The sequence below is a fragment of the Mustela nigripes genome, chromosome 4 (assembly GCF_022355385.1).
Source record: "Mustela nigripes isolate SB6536 chromosome 4, MUSNIG.SB6536, whole genome shotgun sequence".
Classification (NCBI taxonomy): Eukaryota; Metazoa; Chordata; class Mammalia; order Carnivora; family Mustelidae; genus Mustela; species Mustela nigripes.
Window position 1 is genome coordinate 151924226 of NC_081560.1, and position 19165 is coordinate 151943390.

Consider the following 19165-nt stretch of genomic DNA (forward strand, 5'->3'; position numbering starts at 1 on the left):
GAAGCTATGGTAAGGAGAGCCTTACACTGAAAAGAAATTTCATTCTGAAGATATGTACTGGCTGTCGCATGAGCGTTAACCTAGTGTAGTGGGCATCAATGTATTCTACCCAGAATCTGGGAGTAGTCCTTATTCCATTACATGAACTCTATGGCAGGTTAGGTCACCTTACTACAAACATGAGTCTGAGGTAATTAGGGAATAAGACACTTGACCGAGTTCACTTGGCTATACAGAGGGGCACAGCTCACACTCAAGGTTGTGTTTAAAATATATAATTTACCATATATACATGGTCCATTACAAAGCCGAACAATTTCTACAGTGTGCTATAAGTGAGCACCCAGAGCACACCCCACAAAAAAGTGTCCTTAACAATACAGTCAACAGGATGTCTCTCTTCTAGAAGGTCTCCATCTTCAGGGAGATCCTGGGTGTTGTAGCAGTCCACACAGGGCAACTTCCGCACAGATCTCCTCAACCAGCATCCCTGTCTGAGCCCAGGCCAGACACGTGAGAAAGCCCATGTGAAGTTGGCTTGGGAGAGGTGCTCTACAACAGTAGGGTCTTTAAAACACGTTTGTCCAGCTCGGCTTGCACCTCCTACTCTCCTAGCCCAGGGGAACCAGGCAGAAAGCTCTGCTCACACAGAAGCAGACATACAATCAGAGCAGTAACTCTGTACACTTCTAAGAGGCCCACTTCCAGCAGTGTGTCCATGGATGGCTGGCTCCCTCCCTTGCTCCCACCCTTGCTCCTTTGGAAAACAGTAAGAACTTTCTGGAGAACAAGAGTTTCTATAGCAATGCGGGTCCACCGTGCTGAAGTCCTTTTGAATGGTGTGCTACTCGCCCTGCAGCCTTGGGGGATCCCGGGTGGGGAAATGGGCTCTGGCGTATTTGGAGATACTGGGCTGTTAGCTTAGACAGCAAGGTTCCCCACAATCTGCCACTGCCCTTAAATCTCCAGGGTCAGTGCATCTGTTTAGAACAAGAGATGCTTTCTTGAGTGACCGTTTGCAGTAAGCAGTTTGCTCCGCTCGAGGTGCCCTAGAAATGCTCTCTGACTTTCTGAAAAAACAATTAGTACGTATCTACCATCTCACACTTGCGCCTATAATGGCATTTCCTCTAGCTGTATACTATGAGCTTGATATCACAAATACAGGAAGAGTAGAAGATTAAAATAAGATTTTAAAAAAGATTAAAACCCAAAGAAAGGAGAGGAAAACATGAAGGGGTTTGGCTCAGCAGAAAATCTCCTTGGGTGCTCTCCGAATCAGAGTCCATACTGCTCGGGGCTCAGACCCAGACACGTCCCGTCCTGGGAGATTCGTCTTGGGAGATTCGTCCAAGGGCTGCGGCCCCTACTTTTTTACGGAGAGGAGCCTTGTACCCCACCACACAGGAGACACGAGGGAAAATACAAAAATAAGGGTTTTGTTTCCAAGGTATCATAAATAACTGGGGTGGCATGTATTAAATAGGACCACGGAAGAGGACCACGGAAGAGGACGCCACGTTACAGCTTGTTCTCCTCAAAGAGGATCTGGGCGTAGACGGTGCTGGTGGGGAGGCCTTTGGCAGCCCGGTGGGGTTTGACCAGCTCCAACTCAGCGTAGGTCAGGCTCTCCTCTGCGATCTTCGGCTAGAAGACAGAACACAACACAACTCTAGCTGACCACAGGGAGTTCCACATCATACCTTCTTTCACTGGGTGTGCACTTTCACTGCATTCTGGGATCCAAGGGGGAACAGATGGACATAAGTTTTCCAAGGATAGATAAAACCTCAATAACATAATAATACAGATCTGTCTTCTAAAGAACATTATGCCCTGCAAAGAGACAGCACGAATTATTCTTTTTTTTTTTTTAAAGATTTTATTTATTTATTTGACAGACAGAGATCACAAGTAGGCAGAGAGGCAGGCAGAGAGAGAGAGAGAGAGAGAGAGAGAGGGAAGCAAACTTCCTGCGGAGCAGGGAGCCCGATGCGGGGCTCGATCCCAGGACCCTGAGATCATGACCCGAGCCGAAGGCAGCAGCCCAAACCACTGAGCCACCCAGGCGCCCCAGCATGAATTATTCTTAACTCGACAAAGAACACTAACAAAAAATGATTAAACATTAGGCTACAAGGGAGCCTAGATGGCTCAGTCATTGGGCATCTGCCTTTGGCTCAGATCATAATCCCAGGGTCCTGGGATCCGGCCCCGAGTCAAGCTCCCTGCTTGGCAGGAAGCCTGCTTCTCCCTCTCCCGTTCCCCCTGCTAGTGTTCCTTCTCTCCCTGTGTATCGCTGTGTTAAATAAATAAATAAATAAATAAATAAATTCTTTTTAAAAAATTAAAAATTAAAAAATAAACATTAGGCCGCAAAGTAAACTTTAATCCTGAAAGTGTTAACAGTTTCTATCTCTCTCTCTCTTTTTTTTTTTAAGAAATGTTTCGTTTATTCATTTATTTGATAAAGAGAGAGCATGAGAAGGGGGAGGGGCAGAGGGAGAGAATCTTTTTTTTTTTTTTTTAGATTTCATTTATCTATTTGACAGCCAGAAACCACAAGTAGGCAGAGAGGCAGGCAGAGAGAGAGAGAGAGAGAGAGAGAGGAGGAAGCAGGCAGAGAGAGAGAGAGAGGAGTAAGCAGGCTCCCCGCGGAGCAGAGAGCCCGATGCGGGACTCGATCCCAGGATCCTGGGACCACGACCTGAGCCGAAGGCAGAGGCTCAACCCACTGAGCCACCCAGGTGCCCCAGAGGGAGAGAATCTTAAGCAGACTTCCCGCTAAGTGTGAAGCCCAACTTGGGACTCGATCCCATGACCCTAAGATCATGATCTAAATGGAAATCAAGAGTCAGATGCTTAACCACCCAGGCACCCCACTAACAATGTCTGATCAAAAGGGGAAAAAAAGGGGCGCCTGGATGGCTCAGTGGGTTAAGCCACTGCCTTCGGCTCAGGTCATGATCTCAGGGTCCTGGGATCGAGTCCCACATCGGGCTCTCTGCTCAGCGGGGAGCCTGCTTCCTTCTCTCTCTCTCTCTGCCTGCCTCTCAGTGTACTTGTAATTTCTCTCTGTCAAATAAATAAATAAAATCTTTGAAAGAAAAAAAAAGGGGAGGGAAATGATAGAAACAGAAACAAAAAATTCTAGAAATTAATAATATTAGAATGGTACCATCTACACATTTTTTTTGAATGACTTAATCTATACAAAACTAAAGTTCTGGAATATCTTGATAATGATGAAAAAGAAAGTATTACTTGCAAGAACCCAAAGAATTCAGTACTCACTGAAAAATCATAGTCTTAAATATTTATATTAATAATATGAATTAAGTGTATCAAGCAACCAATTAAAGAAGTTATGGAAGAACAAAATAAATGAAAAAAAAAAGTAAGAAAGAAAGACCAATAAAATTAAAACCAGATAATATGAATCAGAAAGCAGAGCAAGAGTATTATAAAAACACCCAAAAGTGTGTGTTTGGAAAACACCAGTAAAACAAATAAACTGAAAAATAAATTAATCAAGATAAAAAGGGAGGGAAGCCCAAATGAATAGAATAAGTAATGAGGAAGGGGATATAATGTAAGTAAATTTTTTTTTAATTTAAAGAAAAACTTCTTTGCTCAATTTATTGTCCCACATTTCAAAATACAGGATAAAATGGGTAACGTTTCAAAAATATGTGAATTATAAACATTAACTCCAGCAAAATGAATGTACTAATTATCATTTTAAAAGAAAAAGGAAAAGAAAAGAAGGGAAGGAGGGGTGGGAGGGAGAATGGGAGGAAATAGTGTCAACGAGCTCTTTCTTAAAAACACCAGGCCCAGGCAGCTTTACAGGAAACTTTCTACAAGAAATTCCTTTAAGGAAAAGATAATTCCAATGTAATTAAACTGATCCAGAACATTAAAAGAAGAAAAACTTCATTTATTTAAAAACAAACTCACTTATTAATGTACAGTTTAAATCATATTTACTCAGAATTAAAAAGCACATTAAAAGGCAGATAACTGTGTTCCTGGAATGCAAAGATGGTTCAATATCAGAAAAAATCTACCAATACAATCCACAATAGCTATAGAGGCAAACAATAATATGGTTATCACTATAAATGCTGGAAAAGCATTTAGTAAAATTAAAAAGAAACATTTTTATTAAAACCAACTTTTGAATGAAGGACATAGAGGTGTTTATTTTCCTGCCATGATTAAGGAACATAACCAAAATAAAGAAAAATTGGGGGGTTGTTATGGAGTGACATCAGCATGACAGCAGCATGTGTCATTCCTTTTTTCTCTCCCCTTCCATGTACAACTAATTGGACATCCACAACAGAGCATACCAGGACAGCCCAGAGATCTGTCCATCTGTGCACCTGAAGATGAGTGGACCCGACTGCAGAGGGAAGGGGTGGTGGCAGAGAAGGGGTGGGCTGCCCCAACAAGCAGCCAGCACCACCTTTCTGGCAGAGGGGTGGAGGGTGAAGGCAGTGAGTGGTGGTCTGCCTGGCTATGTGCCTCCCAGCTGGAGGTCTCTGAGGAGACCACAGGGATGGGGGAGAGGAAGAGAGACTGAAGGAGGACCATCCCCACTTCAGGATCCCCCTATGGAGCAGCTGGCACACCCAAAGCCCCAAGCACTGAGTACACACCTTTCCTACTCACCCTTGCTCTGCCCCAACCTTTTCCTTTTCTAAAAAGGCATAGTGCTCCCAACCTGAGTAGACCTGCAGATCCCTTACCAGAAGCCAAAAACTTGTGCTATAGCGCCACCTTCTGGAAAACAAGAGGAAGGTTCCTAACTATGGACCTGTTGAATTGAACTGTTAGAATCCAAGTAAACAAAACCTTGCCTACATAAAAAAGGTGTTCACTACTTCAAATGCAGTGGCAGAACCACTTCTCTTCAAACACTGTGAAAAATCACAGTAATATGAAAACAATCACAGTAACATGGTAATACAAAATGACAATTTTCCAGCAACCAAACCCAAAGATACGGAATATTGTAACCTAACTGATAATTTGAAATACTTGTTGTAAAGAAGTTCACCAAGCCCCAAGAAAACTCAGTTAGATGATACAGTGATCTCAGCAATAAAACTAATAAACAGAAGCAATGCTTTACCAAAGAGACTGAAATTCCAGAACAGGACAGAACAGAAATTCTGGAGCTGAAGAACTCAATAAATGAGATGAAGAATGCATTAGAATGTACTGGAAATACAGCAGATCAAATGGAAGAGAGTTCTAAGACAGAAATATAGAAAATATTCTAGCATAAGAGACAAGAGAACTGAAATGCTTAAATAGTGAAGAAATCATGTGACTCATCTGACTCTATTAGAAAAGCCAACATAAGAAAAATGGGTATCCCAGAAGGAGGAAGGGGGGGAGGGAAGAGAGACTGTTTAGAGAAATGAGCTGAGAACTTCCCACTCCTGGGGGAGGAACTGGACATACAAACAAGTTCACAAAACTAGCAGAACACCTTATTATCTCAATGCAAAAAGACCCTCTGCAAGACACATTATATTAAAACTGTCAAAAGCCAACAAGAAAGAAAGAATTTTAAAGACAGTGAAGTGGGGGAAAAGACAGTAACCTACAAAAGTGTCCTTGTTAGGCTAACTGTAGATTTCTCAGCCGAAACTCCACAGGCCAGGAGAGAGAGGAATGTCATATTCAAAGTCCTGGAAGATAAAAACCATCAGCTAAGAATATCTGGCAAAGTCATCCCTCAGAAATGAAGGAGAAATAAAGGTTTTCCCAGACAAACAAAAGCTGAGAGAGTTCACTACTACTAGACCTGCCCTTTAAGAAATGCTGAAAAGAGCTCCTCAGGCTGAAAGAAAAAGAGGAAATGTACTCAAAACTTTGATTAAGGCTATACATAGAATTATAATACAATAACTCTTCTTTAGAATAGTATATTAACCTCTTTACAGCATAAAGGTTAAAGGAGAAGAGCATTAAAGAGAACTATAGTTACTACAACTCGGAACATATTTTAGAACAAATGGACTTAACAGACATATACAGAACATTCCACCCAATAGTGACAGAATACACACTTTCTCAAGTGCACCTGAAACATTCTCCAGGATAGATTATCTTAGTCCACAAAACTTATCTCAGGAAATTTAAGAAGACTGAATCATAACAACTATCTTCTCTGACCACATGGTATAAAACCAGAAGAAAACAAGAGGAAAAATCTAAAAATATGTGGAAACTAAACAACACATTTCTAAACAACCACTGGATCAAAGAAGAAATTGAAAGGGAAATAAAAAATTATCTCAAAACAAATGAGGATGAAAACATAACATCGAATACTGTGAGATATATCAAAAGCAGTTCTGAGAGGACTATTTATAACATTAAGTGCATATACTAAGAAATTAGGAAGATCTTGAACAACAAATTTTATATAAAAGAAAATAAACTGAGCCCAAAGTTAATAGAAAGAAGGAAAAAGCAAGCATAAGAATGGAAATAAATGAAATAGAAACCAGAAAAATAATAGAAAGGATCAGTGAAACTAAGAGCTGGTTTTTCAAAAAGATAAACAAAATTGGAAAACCTTAAGTTAGACTAATTTAAAAAATAGAGAAAACTCAAATAATAAAAATTTGGAAATCAAAGAGAAGAACTTAGAACAGATACCATAGAAATGCACAAAATCATGAGACTACTATGAACAATTATATACCAACAAGTAATATAACTGAAGAAAAAATGTCTACATTTCTAGAAACTCACAGCCTAAGAAGACTGAATCAGGAAGAAATAGAAAATCTGAAGAGTAGCTTAACTAACTGTAAAGAGATTGAATCAGTAAAAAACAAAACAAAACAAACAAATAAACAAAAAATCTCCCAACACAAAAATTTTCAAGAGCAGATAGCTTCATTGGAAAATTCTACCAAACATGTAAAGAACAATTAATACCAATTCTCTTCAAACTCCTCTAAAGTATTACGAAGAAGGGAATGCTTCCACCTCATTCTATGAGGCCATCATCACTTTGATTCAAAAACCAGACAGGGGTACCACAAGAAGAGAAAACTCTAGACCAATATTCCTGATGAATATCAATGCAAAAATTCTCAAAACAGTGTTAGCAAATCAAATTTGTGAACATATTAAAAAGATTATACAGCATGACCAGGTAGAATTTATCCTTGAGATGCAAATGATTCAAAGTACACAAATAAATAAATGTAATTCACCACATCAATAAAATGAAAGATAAAAATCACATGATCATCTCAATAAATACAGAAAAAAGCATCTGACAAAACACAGTATCCTTTCATGATAAAAACCTTTAACAGACTAGATATAGAAATAACATACAAAGGGCCATATATGACAAATCCACAGCTAACATTTTACTTAATGGAGAGAAACTGAAAGCGTTTTCCCCAAGATCAGGAACAAGGCAAGGATGCCCACGTTCATTATTCTTATGCAATATAATACTGGAAGTCCTAGTTAAGGCAATTAAGTAAAACAAAAAATAAAAGTCATTCAAATCAGAAAGGAAGAAGTACAATTATTATTTGCTGCTGATATAATCCCTACATATAGAAAATCCCAAAGAATTAGTAAAAAACCTATTTCGGTAAAGTGGCAGGATACAAAACAACATATAGAAATTATCTGCACTCCCTTACACTAAAGATGAAGCACCTGAAAAACAAGTAAAAAAAATGAACTCGTTCATAATGGGACATCAGAAAAATATATACTTAGGAATAAATTTAACCAAAGAAGTGAAAGATCTGTACAATGAAAACTAAAAAACTTTGCTGAAAGAAATTGAAGAAAACACAAACAAATAGAAAGATATTCCATATTCATGGATTGGAAGAATTCGTATTGCTAAAATGACCATACTATCCAAGGCCATCTACAGATTCAACATAATTCCCATCAAAATACCAAAGGCATTCTTCACAGAAATAAAAGAAACAATCCCAAAATTTATGAAGAACCACAAAAGACCCCAAATAGCCAAAGCAATCCTGAGATAAAAGAACAAAGCCAGTGGTATTATGCTTCCAGATTTGAAACTACAGCATAAAGCCACAGTAATAAAAACTATGGTACTGGCACAAATATAGACATATCAGACAACTGAAAAACCCTAGCATATATGGTCAACTAATATTTGACAAGGGAGCCCAAAACACCCAATAGTGAAAGGATAGTCTCTTTAATAAAGGGTGCTGGAAAATTGGAGAAACACATGCAGAATAATGAAATTGGACCACTACCTCAAATCACTCACAAAAATTAACTTGAAAAGGATCAAAGACCTAAACAAAAGATCTGATACCATAGAAGTCCTAGAAGAAAACACGTGAACAAAGCTCATTGATATTGATCTTGGAAATAATTTTTTTGGAAATAACAGTAAAGATACAAACAACAAAAGAAAAAATTAACAAATAGTACTACATAAAACTGAAAAGCCCCTACAGGGGATAGCAAACAATTAACAAAATGAAAAGGCAACCTATAGAAAGGGAGAACTTTTTTCAAACTGTATTAATGGATAAGGGGTTGAAATATTCAAATAATATTCAAAATGTATACAGAGCTCCATCAACCCAATAACAAAACAAAAAAATCCAATTTAAAAATGGGCAAAAGAATTAGACATTTCTCCAAAGAGGACATCAAAATGGCCAACAGACACATAAGATGCTCAGCATCACTCATCATAAGGGATATACAAATCAAAACCACAGTAAGATATCACTTCACACTTGTCAGAATGGCTATCATCAAGAAGATAAGACCACAGGAGTTGGTAAGGATGTGGTAAAAAGGGAACCCTTAAAACATTGTTGGGAAGAATGTAAATTGGTCCAACCACTATGGAAACAATATGGAGGTCCCTCAAAAAATTAAAAATAGATGTATCATATAATCCAGCAATTCCACTTCTGGGTATATCCCCAAAGAAAACAAAAAACAGAATTTTAATGAGATGTATGATACCCCATTTTATCGCAGCATTATTCACAAAGCCAAGATATGGACACAGCCCAAATGTCCATCAATGAATGAATGGATAAAAAAGATACACTATATATATACACAATGGAATATTTTCAGCCATGAGAAAGGAAGATGTTCTCCCCTTTGTGACAACATGGGTGGGCCGTGAGTAAGATAAGTGAGACAGAGAAAGACAAGTTCTGTATGATATTACTTATATGTGGAATCTCCCAAAGTTAAACTTATAAAAAGCAGAGAGTAAAATGGTGGTAATCTGGGGAATGAGAGGAGTCAAATCAGAGTGATAGTGCATAAGGGTACAAACTTGTAATGAGCAGTAATAAGGCACTGAGATCTAATGCACAGGGCAATCCATGTAGACAATAATACTGTGCTATGATTATGCACACGTGTATGTACATGTATAATTATATAATGTGATAAACATCGCTACATTGGCAATCATATTACAATATATAAAGGTATCAAAATAGCACAGGTATACCTTAAACTTATACCATGTTACATATCAAACTTAATAATAAATAAGCATTTTTATTAAAGATAAATATATTTCTATATATAATAAATATGTTATATTATATAAATATATTCATTAAATAATTGTAAATTATAAATATATTTATTAAAAAATATGTAAAGAATACTAGTAATCCAATTCTAGTGATATTAAAATCTAAGGCTGTAATAAGTAAAATACTGTGGTACTGGCAAAGGAATACACCTATACATCAATGAAACTGATGAGAAAGTCTAGAAATGAACCCGGAATTATAAAATAAATTATTATTTTTCAATAAATAGTGTTAAGACACTTGGGTAGTCATTTTAAAAAAAAATCCCTACATCATTCTTTACACCAGACAAATCCCAGAAAAATTTAAAATTTTAATGTGGAAAATAAATTCATAAGAAGTGCTAGAAGAATGTGTGGGGACATTTTTTAAAAATAACTTCAGTGTATAGAAGGTATTTTACACAATACTCCAGGATCAGTACAAAATAGATATGCACATCTTCGTGCCATAGATGGCAAAATATTTCCTAAATAAAGCAAAAGGACCATTAAATAATGAAGAAGAAAATAGTTGCAACTCATATCAAAAGACCATACAATTCAACAAAGATTATAGTCAATAATCCATCAGAAAATTAAACAAAAGTACAACAGACAGACCAGATAGTTCACAGGAAAGGAAATTACAAGGCTCTTACACATACAAATGAGACTCAACCTCTCATTGAGAGGTAGTAAGAGAATCACGATTTAAAATCAGACATCACTTTTTGTCTTGTGTGTTAACAAACATTAAAGAAGAAAGATTGCCCAAAGAAACAGAAGAAATGGGTCCTGTATATCGTTAGTGGAGGTGTTTGTTGGTACAAACAAGAATCTGGAAACACTTCAATGGACGTCAGCAGGACGTCCACTGTGTTCATACAGGGGGTATATGGTGCAGTCTTTAAAAAGAATGATGGAGGGGTGCCTGGGTGGCTCAGGGGTTAAAGCCTCTGCCTTCGGCTTGGGTCGTGGATCTCGGGGTCCTGGGATTGAGCCCTGCATCGGGCTCTCTGCTCAGCGGGAAGCCTGCTTCCTCCTCTCTCTCTCTGTCTGCCTCTCTGCCTACTAGTGATCTCTGCCTGTCAAACAAATAAATAAAATCTTAAAAAAAAAAAAGAATGCTGGAACCATACATGTACTATATGTTTTACTATCATTTGGGCAAACACGTGTGCTTCTATTCTACATGCTTAGAAAGTCCTTGGAACCTGCTTGGAAATCAAACACCTGGTACGAATCCGTGATGCCCTCCACTGATGTAATCTAGATGGCCGAAGGCAGACCCACAAGTTAGTGTGCAATTTGTTGAAGCTTCTCACATCTTCTAGTAGGCACATGTACATAAGCAGCACATTAATTAGTTTTTAAGTCATAATCAGAAAAATAAGAGTCAGTCACTAATTTACAGTCATAAAAAGACACATGACTTGCTTTTAAGCAACCTGTTTGTCATTTTGGTTTCTTGGCTTTGGTTGTGTTGTTTTGTTTAGATTTTTGATTTTTCATGCTTCCACCTTGGTTATCGAGCCAAGATTCAGGACAAGTAAATCATTCGCATTCGATTTAAGTTTCTTAAAAAGAATGCCGAAAGCAAAAAGCCTCTTTTCTTCTGAAATGGAGCATCCTAACAGAGACAGGAAGCAAGAGACAAGGAGAGTTCCTAAACTCCTACAGCCAGTACGAATGCCAAGCGACCTTCACAGATTGGCCATTTTTAAATTTCCAAGGACATTTATAGGGATGAGAGCTGGTCTTTGGACATCAACAGTCTTTACATGGCTTCCTAGTTGACCATAGATTCCAAGCCAACGAAAATCCCGTTTACATCTTGCTTTTCTTTTAATTACATTTCACATTATAATGATTCCATTTAGAAATGCCATGTGTCCTCCAAGAAGCACGCAAAAACCTAACTCATGTAAATTTTAGAACCCGGATTTAGGAAATCACATTGTCCAGGGGTTTTATCACATTACTTTGAAATTGCATTGTTTTCTAGTGTGGATTATCTGTTTATTCTTAAGTTATTCCATTACGTTTGGATATGAAAAATAACACTAGCTTTCTCAATACAGGTCACCAGGCTGGCTGGGCTGATGTGTTGTTTTCATACATTTTTATGATGTTTCTATAGTAAACATAATTCAATAAAGCCAAAGCACACTAAATAAATAATTGCATCTAGAAAAGCAATAAAAACAAATAAAATTAGTACTTTCATAAGTGGAAAGGTACTTCAATTACCGCTACAAGCAACAACCCACCATAAAATGTGTAGAATCATTTCCCTTATGCATATTTCTGGGATATAATAATTTGATTGAAGCTATGAGGCAGCACACAGGAGGCTCCACGACGTGAAGTGTATACAGTTTCCCACAGAAGATGCGTAATGTCGGTCCTTGGCACCTTTAAAGATCCTTTTGTTTTTCTGGCATTCACACTTGGCTGTCACCATCAACCATGTGCTTAATTACACTTCCCAGCTTGTTTAACTGGAAACAAATTCCTGATGGCCAACGGAAGGCTGTAAATGCAAACTCTTTACCAGTTCTCACCAAGCCACCTTGTTTTTGCCCGGATGCTTCCGTGGAAGGTTCAGGGGAGAAGCAACTTGGAGCAAATGATGAGAGTCATTACCAGTGAAACTGTAGAACTGGTAGGAAAGCCAGGAGCCAGGGGCAGCAAGTGAAGGTTAAGGTGAGTGATGCAAGAGGGCCCAGCTGGGGTGAGGACCCTGCAGCCCGTCTTCTAGACCCCTTCCTACTCACACAGAAATGTATATGCACTCCAGAGCACAACCTTCAGTGCTCTCCAGTGGGCTGTCCACACCCACCCAGCTGCTTTAAACTTCTCTCAGACACAAAAGAAACTCCTAGAAGCAGGATTTCCAGGCCCCGGACACTTGGGTCTGATGCTGCTATATTCACTGGAAAGCAGGAGAGGGAAGAAACAGGAAGGAGGGAACGTGGACCAACTGCTGAGCAGGTCTGATGGGATCCTTGAGAAAAGGCCCTAGAACTTTCCAAACATGAGAGAAGCATCTGCTCCATTTTCTCTTCATCAGGACTGTTTGGTTTTATTTTCTTTTCCCTCTCAGCCTATAGAGACCCCTGGCCAGTTCTCTATTCCTCCAATAAGGGCTTGGGATTTCTGTTCCACTGCTTGGGATCTTGCCTGTTCTAAACCTCTTCTTTGCTTTATGTACCTGTAATCTCACTTGGAATACATTTTCTCCCAGCCAAGGGAGAATCCATTCCTTTTTCCGGAAGGGGACTCAATAAGCAAGAGGGGATGGAAGTTCACACACAGACATGTGTTGATGCATCAAAGAAAGGTCTGAATGGAATTCTGAAAACTTCTTCTCTAGGTTGGTGGAAATGTTCATGGAGAGGAGGCAAGGAGACCAGCCCTGAGGCCAGCATCTTGGGGCTGCCAGCAGAGAATGGCTATAGGACCACTTTGGACCTGGGCTCAGATATCAGATGTGTGACCCTTCCACTGTCCCTAAGGACCTCACAGATCCTAGGCTTGTACTCAATAGCACACTGACCACCACTGAGCCAGATTACATTCTCACATAGCACAACTTCCCTCGGAAGGCTTCGGAAAGCATCATCACACAAACCAGTTTTCTCACACAGTGATGGAACCTTCTGGACTCTAGGTGTAATGAGGTCAGTGTGCAGTGAAATGCCAAGTCTTCCATGGCCCATCCTTCTGTGCTGCCAGTGGTGAGACACTCAACAGCAGATGACAGTCCCCAGGCTGGATTTCCCACTTCTAAATTAAGCTCTTCTTTCCCCTGGTTTTAGAGTATTTGTTATGGAAAGTGGGTCTATGGGGAAGGATTTACTGGACATGGCTCACACTAGAGAAGTCAACCCCCAAGAATTCAGAAGTCGTGCATCTCTTGGGGACACAGCACACTTCAAGCTCCTAACTGGTAGTTTCTGAGTATTTCATTCCAGGATTCAAACCAAAACTTAACATTCTTACCAGGATTGAGACAGAGAAAAATAAGAGAGAGAGAAAGGCTGATTGAACATTCCACGCAGACTCCTGCAAAACAACATTTTTTTTCCTAGAGATCACAGCTGGATGTGCACGTTGAATTAAGTTGCAGGAATAAAAGAAAAATGGAATTGCAGCCACTGCAAGTTCTCCAATGTCAGAAGTTCAATTGGGTAATAGCATTATCTGAGCAAAAGATCAATAACTAGGACATGGGGATGTTTATGCTAACGTCACCTTAGAGTTAAAAAATGTGATTGCAGTTCTACCGACTTGCACTATCAGGAATCTATTTGCCCAAGAGAGAATTACATATTATCAAGGGCAGACTTCCTCTTCCCCCTTCAAGATAAGTGCTCATTTTTTATTCAACAGAGGAATACCTAGTAAAACAAATGCTCCCCTCACGACGCCCACACACAGGACTCCAGCCACCAAAGATGTGGAGGCAGTGCTGTGGGCGAGGCTCTATTTGATGGCGGGCCCCGGACAGGTAGCCGTAGGTCCAACCTCTGGAAAGAAAACTATGCCATCGTTCTCACTGGTCCAGTTAGAACTGGCATGCCTTGGATATGAACTTGACTTAATTTTGAATTCCACAGGTCAGCCGACTGGCGTACTCTGCTTTGGCCACGCTCTGTGTCAGGTGGCAGCAGACTTTTTTTTTTTTTTTTAGGATTTTATTTATCTATTTATTTTAGGGATAGAGAGTGAGGACAGGGAGGAGCAGAGGGAGAGAGAGAGAGAGAGAGAGACTCTGCATCGAGGGCAGAGCCTGAAGTGGGGCTCAATCTCAAGACCCTGAGATCATGACCTGAGCCGAAATCAAGAGTCAGAGGCTTAACCAACTGAGCCACCCAGGCGCCCCTGGCAACAGACCTTTGAGTAGAGAAGTCCACTGCACAGGTGGAACTAGGAAGCTAAGCAGTGAAAGGGTAGCACTGGAGAAGGCCAGGGGAATTTTATGAGGGAACTCCTGGAGTCACATGCCAGGTCTACTCACCATCTCCTTGGAGGTGAGATCACTGGTCCACTAGGACCTCTGACTTCAGCAACATAACTGATACCAGAATCCTCACTCTGAGAGGAGGGTTGGGATTCAGCCACACTCCCCAAATTCAGCATGCAGCTGTGACTGCTGACACGGATGGGTGCCTCTTGACATTCTGAGCCAGGGTCTAGAGACCAGGAGCCTTGGTCGTCACACAGCGGCACACAGGCACATAATGCCTCCTTCGTCTGTTGCTTCAGACTTCCATAAACCTCGGGATTGTATCTGCCCAAATTCCCTCCCCATGCCTGGCTTTCACATGATTATTCAGAATTGATAGCCAATGAACCAGTGTTCTCTATGGCTTTGGAAGGATTTGAAAGGCTCTGGAACTTAGGAGACAAGTTTTGGAAGGAGATTAAGATTTCAAAGTTGTATCCAGGTTTTTGGCACCGAGGGTTGGATGAAGTCACTTGGAACTCTTGAGCAGAGCAAATTCGCATCATGCTCTTGACTCTGGAGAATTCAAAGGATGTTTAGCAAAGCGCATTCCCAGAATGACTATGACATGATGGAAAGTCACATGCCCCTGGCTAATTGCTCTGAGGACGCTCAGAGGTGACCAGCTATAGAACGCTAAAGCCACGCACAGAAAAGGCCCAAGGCTTTACAAGTCATCAGACAGATGGAGGTCTCTAGATTTCACCAATGTATGTTTGGAAGCTAAAATGTGATTATAGATAAAGCTCTTGGGGAGGGTCCTGACACATGAAACTTTTCATAGTGGCACAGTTATAGCGGTGATTAGCTCCATGATCTAATACAGACACTCATTTTCTTTTCCCCATGGACCATAGATGTATGTTTTCCCAGCTTCCTTCCAAAAGTACTTTTACTGGCAGTATTGTTCAAAAGAATATTTATGTTTAGAAAAAGAGAGTGTTTGATTATCTCCTTCTACGTAGGAGCCCACTATGAGAATCTTCGATTTTGAACCCTCCGTCTTCCAGTCAACTGGAATCCTTAACGCTCTGACTCACAGAGTGTCTGGGCTTCCAGGGTCTATGTGGTGGTACATAACAGCATAGATTCTCAGGGACAGAAAGGCTGCTGTTTTCCTGCTCTGTGACCCTAGGTGAGTTTCTCGGCTTCCCTATGCCTCCATTTCCTTATCTATAAAGTGAGACTCATGATAGTATCTATCCCACAGGGTTATTTTGAAGATTAAATGCATTAATATGTGTAATGTACTTAGAAAATGACCTTGTCTGGAAATAATAAATACTACACAAGGGCTCGCTTATTATTATTCCGATAATTTTTATTATAGAGTACAGACAAGTGTTGTTTTGACAGTTGGTCCCTTTGAAATACTTAGAGGCAGAGAGAAGAAGACACTCAAAAATCATTTGGAAAACGCCACCTGCCAGATTCTGATGGATGCCACTGGACCTCAGGTCAGTGCCAAATACATCCAGTAAGATATATATATATATATATATATATATATATATACATATATATATACATACATATATATAATTTTTATATTACATATATTATATATATTTTTATATTATATATTAAATATATTATATATATATATTTATTTATATCTATAATGCATAGTGGTAAAGTTGATCCATCTAAAACAATAAGTCAAACCACTCACTTCTCTGCACAAAATTCTCCAGTGGTTTCTTATTATACATAGAATAAAATCTAGAGTCCCTATCAGGATACTGATCCTTCATGATTTTGTCCCAGGAATCCTCTGACCTCAGTTCACACCACACATCCGCCTTGCTGACCAATGCTCCAGCCAGACTGGCCTCCTGGTGTGTGTCAGACACACCCACACAGTACTCCTTGTCCAGAGCCCACCTCAGGGCCCTTGCCCGGGCTGCACTCTCTGCCTGGAATTTCTTCCCCAAATAGCAGTGTGGCTTGCTCCCTTACTTTACTGGGCCTTTGTTCCAAGGAGGCACTTTCTCCATCAAACGCTGTCCTTCCTGGCTCATTTGCTCTGCAGTACAGCTCTGCAGACCACATATCACTCCTTGGAATTATAAAGTCCTGTTCATCTGCCTTCTCCCACCAGAATGTAATCATAGCACCTAACTCTACACAGGAAGCACTCTTATCATCGTCATCATTTTACCCAGGTAGAAACAAAGTCACAGAAATGGCAGGCTTGAGGTCACCAGCTAGGAAGCAGGGGCACTGGTGCTAGAGCTAGTCTCCAAGCACGCTGCCCAGCTCCGTAAAAGCACGGACTCTGTCCACCCTTCACTGCTGCATCCAAGAGTGTGCTGGGAAACTGTGAGCAACTCATTCTTCAAGAAAAATGTTCTGATTTATGGCACTGGCTGACTTACAGGTGTAAATTTCATGATGCCAAAGGAATTTGTTTTCTCTTGTGGACAGACGTGGGCTGGAGCACGCCACTGGCTGAAACTTAGCTTCCCGGAAGGTGCCTGATTCAGGTGCTCCTTGGCACACAGGGGAGAGTCAGTGCACATTTTTACAGGATTGACTGAATGAGTTTAAGATGAAATGAAAGAAAATCAGTCTGACGCTGCGGGAAAAACCTTTCTCTGAATATCCTGGGCCTTAAGAGTACAGCGAGGGGATGCTTTTGGAAATCATGAGCAGACCCATGGGATTTTTTTTCTCTTTCAGCCTATTTAGGGTTTCCGTGAGCACATTCTACCAAGAAGAAGGATACGTAGGTTCTACTTCCTGGAATCATATAAATCTGCATGGCTATCAACTTCATAAGTTAAAATATTGACATATGATGCTATCAGGTACATAGATGAAAGAAATAATACCATGACACTTTGCAGTTATTAAAAGAACAGTATGGGTCTACATATGTACTGACATGGAAATACGAACCTGACATATATTATTAGTGAGAAAACATTTCAATGTGTAATCATTTTGTTTCAGATCATTCTCATTTTTAGGGAAGTTGGCACACGTTAATCCTTTGTCATAATCTGTAACCATGACCTACACTGCTTGTGGGCTGACTGTGTATACACTTTGGGAATATATAGAGAGAAAGATGGATATAATAAGTGTGTACATACACAGAAAACGGCTTCAAGAATGCAAGCCAAATAAAAATCTGGCAACTACAGAGAAATGAGAGCCTACGGGAGGAACTTCACTTTCTAACCTTAACAAATGGATATTCCGAACTACCAGCCCCAGTCCAGTGCCCCCAAGTAGGATCACTATCGCAACTTTCATCATATAAAAACCCAGATAGTGAGGCCAAGACAGAAACCACTCCAAAACATGGACTAGAACTTTCTTGAGTGCTCTCAATGAGAGGCCACAGAGCCCGGGGAGGGGACGGACAGGGACCCGAGGCCAAGTGCCCAACCAGACCCTGTACTGTCACTTCCCAGTGGGTGATCTTGTGCCAGTCCTTACCTCCCTGAGCTCCCTGCCTCATCGGGGAGATGGAGCCAACAGCAATCTTAGGTCAGGTTGTGCCAGCGTTCCTAGGGACAAGCACGGGGATAGCGGAGAGTGCCATGGAAGGGAAGGGTCTGAGTCATCACAGTCATCGCCATCATCATCTTCATCACGTCACCACCATCACCATCACCATCGCCACCACTAGCATTATGTCAAGGGCACAGTGCACAGGACACAAATCGAGCAGTAAGACCAGACATAAAATAAGAGCAGGTATGCTGGCCCATTTGTTGAATTCATATGTAATGTGAGCAATGGGTCCACACGATTGAATTCGCAGTTTGCAATCTTCAACTTTCTGTGTGTGCCCGAATCACACATGCACGGGGCTTCTGGACATCACACAGGCTTGTTGGAATGTATGAATTCAGCTTTTGGAAGTTATAATAATAAATTAGAATTAAATCCGGCTCCAGGGCCATAAAATCCCGTCAGTGCTCTATTAGATCTTCAGGAACTCAGAATTTCACATCCAGATTTCCTTCTGGATATTCTGAATACTTAGCTTGATGTCACAAATACCATGATTTTTTTTTCTTTTCTTTTCTTTTCCCCCAAAATGGCACTTTTTTTTTTTAGTATTCTCTATTTGAGATTGAAAAAGTCTTTCAATAACAATTCTGAAATGTTTTGCACTCAAAACTGAGGTTTTAAATGAAATCAGCTTTTTCAATTAAAAAAAAATCAGATGTGAGTACAAATGATATTGTTTCACGAGATTACAAAAATAAAATAGAGTAAAAAGGTTTAAAAAAAATTTCCCAGCAGTGCAATGATCCCAACAACGAAGTGCCCAATAAAAGCGGCAAATCAGCTGAGCTGAGCCGGAAAACAAGCCACCGCTCTGAAGGGACGGTCCCTGCAGACACACAGGGCTGGGTCTTCCCAGAGTGGGCCTCTCCAGGACCCCCAGGAGCAAGATGGGCCTGTGCCACATGGTGGGGCCACTCATGGGGCTGGACCTGCAGGACCTTCAGGCCTCCCCCCAGCCTCGGTCAACCTCTAGCCCAGCTTCCCTCTCTGCCACCTGTTCCCCTCGGTCAGGAGGTTCTAAG

General features: G+C 40.4%; 1 protein-coding gene across 2 annotated transcripts in view; it reads right to left on the reverse strand.

Moving 5' to 3' along the window:
• Positions 1-259: 259 nt before the first annotated feature.
• Positions 260-19165, reverse strand: part of VSTM4 (V-set and transmembrane domain containing 4) — a 98215-nt gene continuing 79309 nt past the window's right edge. For both annotated transcript variants that reach the window (XM_059395877.1, XM_059395876.1), the window contains one exon: positions 260-1647. In XM_059395877.1, coding sequence (XP_059251860.1) covers positions 1522-1647 — 126 coding nt within the window. In that variant the 3' untranslated portion in view covers positions 260-1521. The remainder of the gene's footprint in view (positions 1648-19165) is intronic.